The 14,812-nt window shown below is 37.6% G+C and overlaps 1 protein-coding gene across 3 annotated transcripts in view; it reads left to right on the top strand.

Annotated features, from left to right (window-relative positions):
• ldah (lipid droplet associated hydrolase) overlaps positions 1–14,812 on the top strand; it is a 44,557-nt gene that overhangs the window by 13,866 nt on the left and 15,879 nt on the right. For 2 of the 3 annotated variants that reach the window (XM_058399762.1, XM_058399761.1), the window contains exons 3-5: positions 1,894–2,028; positions 6,762–6,931; positions 14,337–14,577. In XM_058399762.1, coding sequence (XP_058255745.1) covers positions 1,894–2,028; positions 6,762–6,931; positions 14,337–14,577 — 546 coding nt within the window. The remainder of the gene's footprint in view (positions 1–1,893; positions 2,029–6,761; positions 6,932–14,336; positions 14,578–14,812) is intronic. The other variant, XM_058399763.1, reaches the window with a different exon arrangement.

The raw sequence follows: 14,812 nt of genomic DNA, 5'->3' as shown, positions 1-14,812 counted from the left end.
ACAGTAAATTTACACTATTATACAGACTATACACTCACTACTTTACATTGTAGCAGAGTGTCATTTCTTCAGTTTTGTCACATAAAAAGATCTAATAAAATATTTACAAAAATGTGAGGGGTGTACTCACTTTTGAGAGATACTGTATATTAGCTGCTTTGCAACGCCTTGTGAGGCTGCTCACTAATACTTGCTATATACAAATTTTAGACACGTGATACTCCTAATAACTGCATACATATGTTAGTATATGATAAAATATTGCCAGCTGTAAGCAAGCTGTAGCTAGTGAATCAATTAAATATTAGGGCAGAGGAAAATTGGTTTGGAAACATGACACTTGTTCCGTACATATTTAAACACTGGATATAAATAATTAAATAAATAAATAAATAAATAAATAAATAAATAAATAAATAAAATGTTGTATAGGGAAATCTCACATGCATAGAAAAAGAACCTCACCAGAATATCATTCTTTTCTAATAAATGATTTATGAAAAATGAATAAAAACATGAAAATAAACAGAAGTTTACTAGCGATAAAGATCTAAAAGTTTAGGTCAATGTGCAGACTACCGCTCATACACCACAGCTGTTTTTAAAGCCTCACCAGTTTCTTCAGCCCTCACATGCTCTTGTTTAGAGGTTTTGTATTTAGTCATTAATGGTGTTAAGTGGCTTGTAAAGTGTTTCAGTTTGCTCTAAGGCATCGGTTGGATAAGGCTTGATTACTAAAGCCAGCTGCTCGACTACTTCAAAGGAAAATGTCTGCATGTGCATTGCTACTTTATTTATCCTGTGACTACGCTGGGTTTTTTAGACCCTGATTCACCCTTTTGTCTTGGTTTAAATTACACTGTAGATATTTCAATGGTGATTTTTGTAATACAAGACTACAGAGACTAGACGTAGACTGATATCCAATTTGTTTTCCGAAAGATGTGGCATGTGTGTTTCCGTGTGTGAAGAAGGAGCTGCATCTGGGACAGTTTTGCTCATTGCGCAGCCTCACTGCATTCTTAACAGGCCAAATGACTCACTGTACTGAGATTTATCTACTGCCTAAGTGGACACCAGAGATGGAATTTACACCTCCAACATCGTACTCAACGCCTTTAGTTACTTAGTGACAATATTTCCGAGATGATTCTTTCTCCAAGTTAGAATGGGCGACATATTTTTTCTCAGAAATGCTGCATAAAACAGTGGTTTTACATACACACAATCAATCACACTTGTTCTTTCTCACTCTCTCACACACACATTTCCGTACGCTGATGTATGCAGAGCGCAAAAGCAAGTTGGCCTTGACTATATAAGCAGAGGAAACATTGGCAGCAGCAATGGCTATCAGATATCATTTATGTTTTGTATCTTCTTCTGCACCATATCATCAGGTCATTCTGAAGGGCTGTGTAAGATTTATCCCATTAAAGCTCCAATATCTACCTGATGTCCTGAGGGTCTGTCTGCACCAAACCCTTGAGTAAATACCAAAAACAGCTACATGTGATGCTACTATAAATCATATAAACAGAGGGGAAAAATTTTTACTTGTTTTTTTTTTTATTGTGTAATGATAATCGTGACAACTCTCTTGTCAGTGTTGTGTGCTAGTGAATATATTGTTGTGAGCTCACATTACAAATCACGGCACTTCTTTCCAATTCTCATGTCTTGCCATGTTTAATTTCAAGATGTATTGAGACGTAAGGAGATTTTCTCACACCATTCTACGATGGTTTATTTCACATCAGCTATTATTTTACCACAGAGATGATGCATGAAATGGTCACATTTTTTGCTTTCCTTCCTTTCACCTTCTTCTTTCAGCATTATTGGAGTAAAGCAGATAGAGTGTTTGGTGTGATTTTTCTCTCCCCTCAACAGGCAACCCTGGTGTAGTGGGATTTTATAAGACCTTCATGTGGACATTGTATCAAGCATTTAACAAGCTATACCCAGTCTGGGCTGTGAGTCATGCTGGACACTGTGCACCTCCAGACACAATGGATATGATTGAAGGTAAGACACAAAGACTGGCTTGCTTAAGCCTTGCACCATGCTCATGCAGGTTTAAATTGATAGTATCCTGATAGGCCCTGACCTGTCTGTACTAGCATTAGTTTATGTTTTTGATAGAGACTGCAAAGCATTTTTGTAAGTCACTCTACTCTAGTTAAGGGCATCTACCAAATGCTGTACATCATATCACCATAAAATTTACAATGTGACAAGTTCAATATTCTCATTAAGACAGTAGGTGGCAGCAGACAATTAAACAGGTTTAAAGACTGCCGTTGTCCCACAAAATATGTGAGGCATCAAGTAAAGGCTGTCAGAACATATGCAAGACAATAATATAATGTTATTATTGCTAAATTGTGTAACCTAGATTGTAATGAATATTTTCATTGTTCGTTTAATTTGCCCGTTGCACTTAATTTAATGTAGCTGTAGAAGTTTTATGTCTAACACTAAGAATTTATGGCCATCTTGCTGAGCTGTAGTTGTGTCACACTGCGTAACTGCCAGACAAATCTCAGGGAAAAGGGATTCTCCTCACCACACAGTAGGGAGGAATGTTGAACGTGTACAACGCTGGCGAGCCGAACCAGGCAGCTTCTTGCTCTGCTTCCTCATGCCAGTGTATGAATGCGTCCAGTATGTTCAATCACGAACCAGTGCGGACGTTTTTATTGAGCCTGCTACGTGGGAAAGACATTAGCCAAGCCCACCTGTAATAAGCCAAACCACATACAGATGGCTTGGATCACCTAAAACAGCACTTCCACTGGCTAGCTTGATGGATTGGACAGTAGATGTGGAAGCTGGCCATATCAGGTCTGTAGACAGGACAAAAAATGCCTCAGAGACTATTCAGGTCTTATTCAAATCTATGCAGATATTTTTACGAATTTAGTGTAACAAATATATTGTGATAAAATGAAAGGTAGGGCAGGAAGGTGGTAGATTTTAAACTATGTGCAGACTTAAAGGATGTCATCCTCGAACAGTCCTGAACCCCAAGATTATTGACTTGTTTTTCTTTTAATTAGGAACAAATGGTGAACATTTACCTAACAACAACTATAATAACACTGTTAATCACAGACACACATGCAGTATGGGTTGATAGCCAAACAAAAACCGGTGACACCCATTGCTCCTTCTATCATGACACAGAGTTACTGGCAGTGTGTTGAATAAATCTGAGCTCTGCAATGAAATCCAGTGTGCCAGATCATGACACCAAGGGGCAAACATTTGCAAAGGCAGCACAGATAAAAGTGAACATCTAATTAAAAGTTATATTTCTTCTCCAAAAGCTCTGTTTGAGTGACACCCCTGATTATCATCAACAAGAGGTTTAAGCACAGCGGTATCATGTATATAGGCCACTTTTTCCCCCCCGGAGCATTGTCTATGTTCAGTGATTCATCTTTCATTATATTCTGCCATTTGGTTCACAGATGCCCTTGTCCATTGAAATAGCTGCTTATGTTACAACCCATTGCTGAAGTTATAGATTATCGGACTGCAGCCAGCTGAGATGTTTAAGGAGATCATATGACTCTTGAGCTATCTTATCCTGATCACATTTTCTCCTTCTCCATATGGTGAGAATTGAGGAAAAATGTGTACATAATATCACTGATCCTTTTGCAGATATAGTGCCAGATTTATTAGTCTAAGCTAAATGCCTCCCTCATTATTTGGGACAGTTTGGTGGTGTAGGGGGCATGTGGGCACCTGGTCATATCAACCATCTGTAATTGAGACCGGTCCATCTCTTTACCAGTTCTGAGATGATCACATTCTAATCCCCTTGGACTACATTGTGACCGATACAGTTTTCTCCATCTTGAACATTTGCACAAGAAGACGGCAGGGACACAGATGCGCAACTAGTGTTTTTTTTTTTGTTGTTTTTTTACATCAAAATTGATATTTGATTTCTAATGAATCTTTAAATACTATGAGTGCAGCATATAAATCAGAATTGATCTTCCTTTATATTATTATGTTTTTTTTGTCAGTATTTGGCATTAAGGTCAGAAAAGCACTATGCGTATAATTATTACTGTATCAAACGTAAGATTTACATAACTCTAACGATATACTATCATATATTAACAGCTTCACTCCCAAGTTTGAAGACCTGGAAGACCATAATTTTTTCAGTATTGCAAGATCTTGGTTTTGTGCATATAGTGAAGAGTACCTCAGCTGGAGATAAAAAATTTTCACAAGGATCGCCATGAAAGTACATTTGAGGATATTTATGAATTTTCTTTCAGGACGACTCATTATTCAAACTAGCCTTTAATTCATTTTGTTTAAGAGAATAAAACAAGTACATATGTTTGTTGTCTTCAATTTAATAAGATTCTGAAGATGATTCTAAATCATTTATTAAAATTTAGGTTTCTTGCTTTGAAATTTTGTAAGTGATGCAGTCTGTATCATGCAAAATGATCTCGGTATTATTCACAAAATTTTTATGAATGAGTAGGCTTAAAAAAATTAATATGACCTTATATATATTTTGCACATCTAGTTGTTCTTGCAAAATACTAAATATTTAATGAATTCAATTCAATGCAATTTTATTTGTATAGCGCTTTTAACAATGGACGTTGTTGCTAAGCAGTTTTACAGGAATATAAAAATTAAGAATAAAAAAAGATAAAATTTAAAATGTCAATTTATTTCAGTCCCTAATGATCAAGCTAGAGGAGATGGTGGCAAGGAAAAACTCCCTGAGATGATATGAGGAAGAAACCTTGAGAGAAACCATTTTTATTCCCTTGCTTGAGGTTGTTAAGTACCTTGCTCTACACTTCCTACTGCATCCTAATACTGATCATGTGTAGAAAGTACCACAGTGCTAGTGCTAGCATTACAAGGCATTCAGGGAGCAGAGCTTCACTTAAGTAACCCCTCTGACTTGTTCCTTCTGTAACGTATTCTCTGCTTTATCAGTCTTTCCTATATACAGTACTGGTATTTTATGCTATAAAAATGATTTAATGTCGTGAACTCTTTGTATAGTTTGCAATGGTTCCTCCTATCAGCAGATTCTTTTTCTCTCTCACATTTCTTCATGTCTTCCAGGTCAATCAGCCTCTTTATCTTTTTCTGGACTCCATTTTTATGCGTAGCTTGCATGACATGGTAAAAGCTCTCGTATGCATAACGGACAGTCAGGACTACTCCTTATCAGTATAGAGGCTGGTTTGATGACAGGAGTTTCTGTCCAAATATTTTTCAGATTTTCAAAAAGAAGTGTATTGATACATAGAATTCAGTTTAATGTTTAATGACACTGCAAAAATGAGGATTTGGGTTTCGTTTGATTAATATAGTCAACATTCTGAAAGTATGAATGATAATAATTAAAACTTAAAAAAGTGTGTGTGTGTGTGTGTGTGAGAGAGAGATCCATTCTCCATTCAGAGAGATCCATTCTTATTACATGCTACTCTTAGTAGCATGTAATGAAACAAAAGCTTATGTAATTAATTACAGTATTAAGAGTTAATATGCACCGGTGTGCAGGACTGGCACAATTCAGCAAAATCTCAGCTACATCTCAAAAATTGTAAGGAAACACCAGAAACTAGCCCCCAAAAAATTGCAGGGAAAATTTGTTGCATTTTTTCTTCTTTCTTTGCTTTTGAAATGAGTTCACCATGTTGCACATGCAGATTTGATTTAACACAAGCCCAGTTTAGGCGTAAAACCAGAACCCTCCTGGTGTGACTTACAAGGGGGGTTTAAAGCATGAAGCAATTTATTTTGCATGCATTTAGAAGAGTTAGAGAGTTGTGATGTGATTTCTAAATTAATTAAATCACCTGGCAAATGCTTTCTTACAACAACAGAGAGAGAGGGAGAGAGAGAGAAGCATTTGAGTTTGAATGAGTGTTTTGTTGTTGTTGTTGTTGTTGGTTTGTTTTGTTTTATTCTCGCTCCTGATTTGTGATTAGAAAATGATTTATTTTCAAAGGAGGGAGTGTGAAGTTGATTATGTTTAAATGTTTATCACACCTAACATGCAACTAGATATATTTTATAATGAATAGGCTACTAAATTATGCAGAGTGCATTGTTCAGATGTATAAGTCTCTCTTTCTTATTTATTACTCATTTTTTTTGGGCTGTTTTTTGTTGCATTCCAACTTAATTCTTTGTTTTTGTTTCAAAATTTCCAATTTTTGTTTCATTCCAACTTAATTCACATAAAATACATGGTCCTTATTTTCTATAACCGACAGGACCTGGTAATTTACAAGCAGAATGAGGGGAAATTTTCCTACATGCATCTTAATATTGTCATAGCAGTTTCCTTCTTTTCTCTTGTCCAACACCCATCCACTGTGTCACAGTGATTCAGACCCTTTCTCGAGTTAACACTACTTCATTTAGTGCTGCTTGGATGACATTAATATCGACGCCTGCCAAACATTGTTCAGGACCTCAAGTTACTGGAATTGTTGATAGGGGGTTATTTTACCTGTCCAAAGACATAATGAAGAACAAGATCAAGTTGTTGAAAGAAAACGCCACACATGAACAACTTAGCAATTTAAAGTGCCCCTTATGTTATTAAGTGTTTCTGACAACTGTAATGAGACTCCTACAATCGGGAAACAGTCGTGCGTTTGATAAGTTATTGGTGAGCATGAATATAGCTATGTGCAACCCTCTTTATAAAGCAGGCTTGTTCTATTATCCTGTTTTGTACTTTTAAGGTGCTTCGGTGACCGAGGCGGAGGATGTGTTCGGCTTGAATGGGCAGATCGAGCACAAACTGGGCTTTCTCTTAGAACACGTGCCGCGAGACACACACCTCATCCTGATTGGTCACTCAATCGGCTGCTACATCATTCTGGAGATGATGAAGAGAGACCCAGAGTTAAAGGTAAAAAGTTAATCCGAGAAACATTTTAGTTGGTTACTTAGTTAGTTCATATTCACAGTTAATGTTAATGTTTTGTTATGAACTGTGGTTTTTCTGTTCAATTTTAGCTTTAATTTCAACCTTTATTTACTAACTTTGGCCATAAATTATTAATCTGACCATTAAAGACATGATAGTATAAGCCACAGAAGACAGCCTGCTTTTACCATGATTAAATGGATTCTTCTTTTTTTTCTCCGCTGTTTTAGAGCGTAAGAACAATGAGCCAGCATAAAGTCTAAGCTGGAAGAATGAATTTCACTTAGTGACTCACAGCTGTCTCTAGAGGCTATTGTTTGCTCATTCAGCCTGCTTCTCTTTATTAAAGCATGTAAATAATGACTAGCTCTGCATGAGTTTCTTGGCCCTGTCTGCTCGGTCTCTGTACTCTGCTTTGCTAATGTGTGTGTCTGGCATGGTTTAAATGTTCAGCAAAACATGAGCAGGACTATGTACAGTTTAGAAGTGGCCTGAGATGCCACTGCTGAACAGGATAATAAGACAGTTCTGCTCCCATGTGCCTGCTGTGCAAAAGGTCAGGAGATTAAATAAGGTGGAAAAGAACTTTGATTTTCTTTCTCCCTCTGGGGTTTTTCTGCTACTAAGATGTGTACTTTGTCATTTTTATTTTCAGGCTTTGCTTCTAGTGTTTTTTTTCTCCCTCTCCCTATCCCTCACCTCTTTTCACTAACTTCCTGCCTGTTTCAGTCCCTTGTTTTCTTCTTTAGAAATATTTAGTTCCACTCAAGGGCCTTATACAGATGTGCATATAACTCATAATAACAGACAAGAGCTACATCATAATTCTTCACATAAAGTTCAAGTGCTTAAAGACCTTACTGATTCAGTCATATAATAACTTTTACAGCATGTCCTGGAAATGTGTACACTTTTATTCTTTAAGAACTGGATATAAGGAAATATACATATATATCCATATTGATATACAGTCCCCTCTGAAACTATTGGAATGGCAAGGCTTCATTTGTTTGCTTTTGAGATCTAGAGATGGATATGAGAAGAGAGTTTAGATTTGATTTCATGGTATTTACATGTTGTTTAACATGTGTTAAACAACATGAATTTTTTATCAGACCACCCAATTTAAGTATAGTTACACGTAAGTCTTAAATAAATAAATAAGTAAATAAAACTTAATATTTGGTTGCAGAGCCCTTAATTGCATTAACTGTACAAAGCTTGCGATTCACAGGCATCACTAAATTGTTGGTTTCTTCTCTTTTTTTTTTTGTGATGTTTTTCCAGGCTTGTTCTGCAGCACCTTTCAGTTAATGTTTAGTTTGGGGGATTTCTCACATCAGTCTCTTCTTCAGGAGGTGAAATACTGCTCAATTAGGTTAAAGTCTGGTGATTGACTTGGCCAATCTAAAATTTTCCACTTTTGCCCCCTAATGGCATACTTTTTTGTGTTGTTGTCTTGTTGCATGATGAAGTTCCTCAAAATTAGGTTGCTTGATTAATGAGGTTGCTCCAGATGCACTACCTCACAGACGAGCCTGTATGTTTCGGATCATGAGCAGATCCTAACTTTTTCCACACTTTCCTTTACTTTGGTAGAGGTTTTTCTTGGTTCCAGAACTTTTGTGGCTCCTCTCTGTATTTTTTGTGGATTTCCAAACTGACCTCCATATTGTTAATGCTGATGAGTGGTTTGCATCTTTTTGTATGTTATTTATCAGGCTTCTTCGAATAGTGGATTGTGAAACCTTCACCCCTGTGCTGTAGAGTATGTTGGTGATGTCACTGAATGTTGGTTTGGGGTTTTTCTGCACAGTTCTCACAAAGTTTCTATCGTCATCTGTCGTTGTTTTGCTTGGCCGGACATTCCGGATATTGGCTATGCCCAGTATTTGTACAATGCATTTGACTGATTTCTTCTCTTTTCTCAGCTCCAAAATAGCTTCCTTTTTTGCCATAGACAGCTCTCTGGTCCTTCATGTTGGCATTTAAACAACTGCAGTCTTCACAGGTGAAACAATCAGTCTATCAGGTCACATGTGAATATAAGAAGCACACATCGGTCGCATGTTCCAATTTTTTTCACCTAGAAATTGTCGGTTCTGGTACAAATTATGCTGTTTTTTTGTTTAACACATCTACATATAAATACCAGGAAACAGAAGCTGAAATTGTATATCTCTTCCCATGTTCGTCTTTTGATCTCAAACTCAAACGTCTTCATTTTTCAGCAAAATGAATGAATTGGCCTTGCCATTCCAATAGTTTTGAAAAAGGACTATATAGTCCATCTAGTGCTACAAATATCTTCCTCCAGTCTTGTTAACTTTATATTCTTTATAGTGTGCACTATTGTCTTTTATTTCCTTTTTTTTGGACCAGGTTATACCTAAACCATTATGAAGTCGTGGCATGCCATGTCTACATAGAAAAAAAAGAGTATAAAAAAGAAAAATATTTCCCTCACTGCTGCAGATTGTAGACTGCCAAAAATGCAACATGGTGATTATGTATGATATGTGATAATCAGAAACTCCTGTTCTGTTAGGCTCTAGCTATGTGGGTTAGAGTCAAGGGCCCTGCTGAGGTCTGAGGAGACAATAGCAGGTCTTGCTCCGCTTTTCCTCTGAAGTGGACAGGTGGCATAATTTTTCTGCTTGTAACTGGGAGTAGCATGTATGGCTTCCAGCCAGACTCTTAAAACAATTCCTTTAACAATATCACCGCTGAGATTGTTCTGAGGGACAAATACAACAGATCATTTCAATGTTGTTTGGCTCTTGTCTATATAGACTTGAATTTATGAAAGATTATTGTCATTCTGGTAATTTAAAATGGGCTTGCGGCTTGAATACTCATCACTACATGTCCAGCCACTTTGACTGACTGCTACTAGACATTATTATGGACATGTTTGTCTTAGAAAGATCAGGGTTACGCGACTGAATGAATATCCTCTCTGGTCTGCTGCACATGTGTGTGCTGAAATTGTGTAACTCCAGCCTACTCAGCATTGTTGGGATTTCTGCCCATTCTAAGACTCTGAGGTGAATGTTTAGACTCCAGCTGGTCTAATGAACAACTGAGAGCACAGCAGACATTTCTCAGTTAGACTGAGTGCTATGAGAAGAAAGCCCTACAAGAAATAGGCTATTTTGCAGGGGGCCAGGGCACAAGCTGAGAAATCATTCCATTATTTACATCGGGAACGACAGATTATTTGATTTAAGAGCCTGAAGTAATGTTTAAGTTTCTTTAGATGTTTATTTTCAGTTTATTGTTCCTTCTGTTGATGTTCTATCAACAAGTAACTTTTTTTTTTCCCCTTTCTTTTTAATCGTTTGTCATTACTTTTACGATCCAGAAATTACTGGAGGATTTTTCATGTTTCTTGTATAAGATTTAGGTTTATTCACCTACACATTGCAAGCTAATTGCCCACCTTGATCTTCATGGATAAATCTAAACAGATGTGTACAACCATCTCCAATTGTTTTGTTTCTTACTTTATTTATCCGCATGATCAAAATGCGTATCTTCTGCGGACCTTGTGTACTGTGAGTAAGGATGGGAAAATATGGTGTGTCGTTGGTTTTCATCAAGCTAATTCAAACCATTTTTTGGTGATGCACACACTGAACTCCTGCTCACATCACCACATGAACTCTTCCTTACACTTTCGACTCCTTAATCAAAATATACAAACAATTCACTCAAGTAAAACTGGTACTTTGAGAAGCCAAATTTGTTTTGCAGTCGGGTTTTGTTTATATAGTATGTCGGATCTGTTATTTTGTTCGCATGCTAACGCACAGGAAAAAGCACCATAGATTGTTTAGTTCCTATGTTAAAGTATCTTTATCTGCTCGGGTATTTAGCCAGACATAATTTTGAAACCGGAGATCATTATTTTGACAGCAATTTGACTCGGATAAAACGCTAAACTAGGAAATGTTGATATTGTCTTGGAACGCGAAATGTTTTTAAAAAGATCTTGGACAATTGGTGCACGAAAGTCTGTTAAATAAAAGATAATAGTATTTTAAATGTTTAAACGGAGTCGTTATCTGGGAAAGGTAATGGAAATCTTACAGATGTTTAAAGGAAAGAACTCAACAAGTTGTGTCATTAGCCTTAGTGGAACAATGGCACGTCCCCAAAATTCCTCGGACAAAAAAATGCGTCTGCCGCTTCCTGCGAGTGTGTGCATCTGTATCACAGCACTTTGGGTGGGCCTCCATTCATGGAGTAAAGGTTAGGGCAGACAGGGGTGAGGTCCAAAAGTGTTGGCATTACTTCATAATTCACTTAAATAAAACATCATTACAGTCACTGTGTGTGCCAAGTAAAAGCATAAACATTACATTATATAGCTGGCTCCAGTTACAGCCCCAGGTTTAAAAAAACCCCAAATAGTTAAATTTGCTTAACACGCTGCAGATTGGTCAGACCTTCAGCACATTCAACTATTCCATTGACCACTCGCACAGTCTGGCACATTTCATGATTACTTCCAAGCTGCTCTTGTAGACCTAGTTTTTTGCAAGTATGTACCTCGCTTTTCAAGTACATGTAGATAAATTGGGCAGAAAATTATTTAAAGGTTTTCCAAATCATTGGTGAGTCGAACAGATTGTACCAGATTGGGTAGAACATTGTAGCAGATTTGGTATACCTTGGATGTGGCTAAGAAAAAAGTTTGCAGGAAATAGTCATAAATAGTTAAATAATGCCCTAACACTGTAACAGCAGTCAGACACCATTTATTATACTATATTATACTATGCTTATTACTTACGTTACATTATCGTTTTGTCTTTATCATACATGTTTAGGAACCTTATTCTTGCACACTTTCTCAAAGGTAATGGTCTAAGATCCAGAAGAGAAACCGCTGCATAGCCTTGTTGTCAGTGCTGGGTTAAAATGAGCCTGTGACATCTAAACATTTTTCAGCTCGTCTACTCCAGATGTTGGTACACAAAATTCAGTGAACTTTTTTTCTCTCTCTCTCTATCTCTTCCCCCAAAATACAGGAAGTTTAGGAGGACCTGTACCCACAAATAGACCAAGTGTTTGTTTACGTGTGCCAAAGGTTGAGTGTGTGTGAGAGTAAGCGTGTACTTTCGAAATCCTGCATCAGGTTAGACTGAGGCTGTGTGTATGTGTATGAGGGAGAAAAGAGAGAGGGGGCGAGTGACTGGCTGTCTGTTTTGCTGATTAGAGAACCCCTCCCAGAGTTCCATTCCTGTGACCTGCATGAAGAGGAGCTGCTTCTCATCAAACGCAGTACTTTACACTTCAAAGGTCACCTGTTCACACACTCGTTTGAGCTCTCTCTCTCTCTCTCTCTCTCTCTCTCTCTCTCTCTCTGTCTCTCTCTCTCTCTCTCTGTCTCTTACTTTCTCTCTCTCTCCCCCCCCTCTCTCTCTCTCCCTCTCTCTCTCTCAAAAATCACCCAACAAAAGGTCATGAAAGCAGTTTTCTTTTCTTTTTAGTTTATACACTCTGTAGCAGGCAGTCAGATGTGAAACTTCAGAGACACAAAAAAAGGCCACATTCATTAACATCAGAGTTCAATTAACTGAGCACTTGTGCATTCATTTATTCCTCCTCAGTAACTGATTTATCATGTGAGGGTCACAGTAGTTTAAATGACTAATTTGTTTATATTGTGGAGAATAGAACAGGTTGGTTTGTTAGAAACTATTACACACGGGTACAAACAAATAAACAACAACAACGAAAAAACCTGGCAGCAGGCAGGATTGGTCATGAGTCATGAGTGAGAGCGAGTGAGAGTTAAAAAACAGCCCCGCTCACACCTCTACTAAGAAGTGCAGTGATCTGGATGCAGGTTTGAATATTCACTTACTGCTCAAACATAAGACACACAAGTAGCTAGAGAAAGAAAGACTTAAGAAAGTAAAGCCATCTCAGGTTTAGTCTGAGGTGTTCGAACAGTATGTTATAGAACATACATTCGTTTAGCAGATGCTTGATTTTAATAATAGGTGGATTTATTACCATAAATACTTTTGTTGGTAATTGCTCAATATATTTTCTTATAGTTTATTTGCCTTAGACCAGTAAAACCCTTGCCAGTAAATGTCCCCAAAAAAGGATGTATTTAATCACTCTGATTTCACCAGGTTTTCTCATCTCCCCACAGAGGAAAGATATAGTTATATGGATCAGTAGAAACAGATCCTAAATCAACAATTTTACTGGGACATACATTGGGGCCTGTGCTTTCTATTGTTTGTACCAGAGAGTTAACAGATGTTGTGCTATAAGTCAAATCTGATGTCTTTTCTGACTAGCAGCAGTATCAGTGCTTGAAATTGGTTTGACAATGAATAAATTACATCTGGCATTACATGCGGCTGGCTATTTCATATTTCGCACAAGGGAATGGATATTGCACTGTATAGTTTCATTGAAAAAAAATACTTGGCCCCAACTGCAAAGCTTTGCAAAGGCAGACGAAGCACGTTCACTTTGTCTTACTGAATGAGTTGAGCCGCTTTCTAGTCAGTGGCCAAACAGAGACAGGTGCTTCCTGTTTCTGGAAGTCTCTCTCTCTCTCTCTCTCTCTCTCTTCCTTTCTCTCACACTCTCATTCTCTATGGTTCTGTCTCGTATCGCTTTCATAAAAAACAAATCCCAAACGTTCCATGTCATTTCTCGTATTTTGCTCACCCAGAGGCAGCTTTGAAATTGCATTACATGTCAGGTGCATCATATTTGTGTGAAAGAGGGAAGTGTAAGAAACCACCTGTAGCATCTTTTACACTACATGTCATTCCAGTGCTCTCCTTTTTTTTTTTTTTTTCCTGAAGTACATGTGGTTCAGTTAATGTGCAGAGCAAGAGCAAATGAATCCCAGGAATGTAAACTGATATTATTGCTACAGAGAGACCTTTTTAGGCCCAAGACCTGTTTTTATAGTCTGTTTTTGTGATTCAATATAGAACAGTGCTCTTCACTCTCCTGGTCTTGTAGAGCCACTGATTTTTTTAAAATTCAGCTAATCTATCTTGCCTTTCTAAAGGCAGTTGCAGTGCTAAAAAAAAACCTTTTGGACTGAAAGCAAGAAACATGGGCTATGGTTTTTGGACAAATCTGATCTTGGCATAGGTTGATAAAGCCTTTTTATTAAATTGCTTTGTAGGGTAGCGTTTATGTGTTTGTGAGATATAAGTTCTTAAACTTCTGCCAAACAGAAACAGTAAACTACTAAAAGAAGTTTTTTAAAACTCAATATTGCAATAATAATAATATTGTAGACTACAATAAGACACTCTAGAATTATTTAATGTTAATGTCTTATCTGCAGTATTCCTAACATGAGCTTACCCTCTGCTCCAACTCCTCCCATGCTCAGGTGGTGAAGTCCGTGCTGCTTTTCCCCACTATCGAACGCATGGCCTCAAGTCCGCAGGGCAAGGTCATGACTCCTGTGCTGTGCCACTTGCGCTACATTGTCTACTTGCCCATTTTCCTTCTCTCTCTCCTACCCGAGAGGCTGAAGGCTGGCATGGTGCAGCTGGTACTGAGGAACATGCGTTTACTAGACACATCCTGCGTCCCAGCAACCCTCAGCTTGATCAATGTGGACTGTGCTGGTGAGTGTGTCTTATCCACTTCTTACCACTTGTTCACTCACTGAATGATGGATGTTTCAGTTGTCATTGCAGCATCACTCAACAAGAAGTCTTGCCAAGTAAGAGAGCTTGAGAAAATCTGTTTTTTAAATTCTTTAAAATTGTTCCTGACATCGATATCCATTATATGTTGACCCTGTTTTATTTATTAGCAAATGTTAGATGGACATTCTCCAAACCATCTGCAGTGATACTG

This window comes from Hemibagrus wyckioides, linkage group LG09 (assembly GCF_019097595.1).
Source record: "Hemibagrus wyckioides isolate EC202008001 linkage group LG09, SWU_Hwy_1.0, whole genome shotgun sequence".
NCBI classification, from domain to species: domain Eukaryota; kingdom Metazoa; phylum Chordata; class Actinopteri; order Siluriformes; family Bagridae; genus Hemibagrus; species Hemibagrus wyckioides.
Note: the sequence above shows the minus strand (reverse complement) of the source record. Positions and strands in the feature narration are given on the sequence as shown.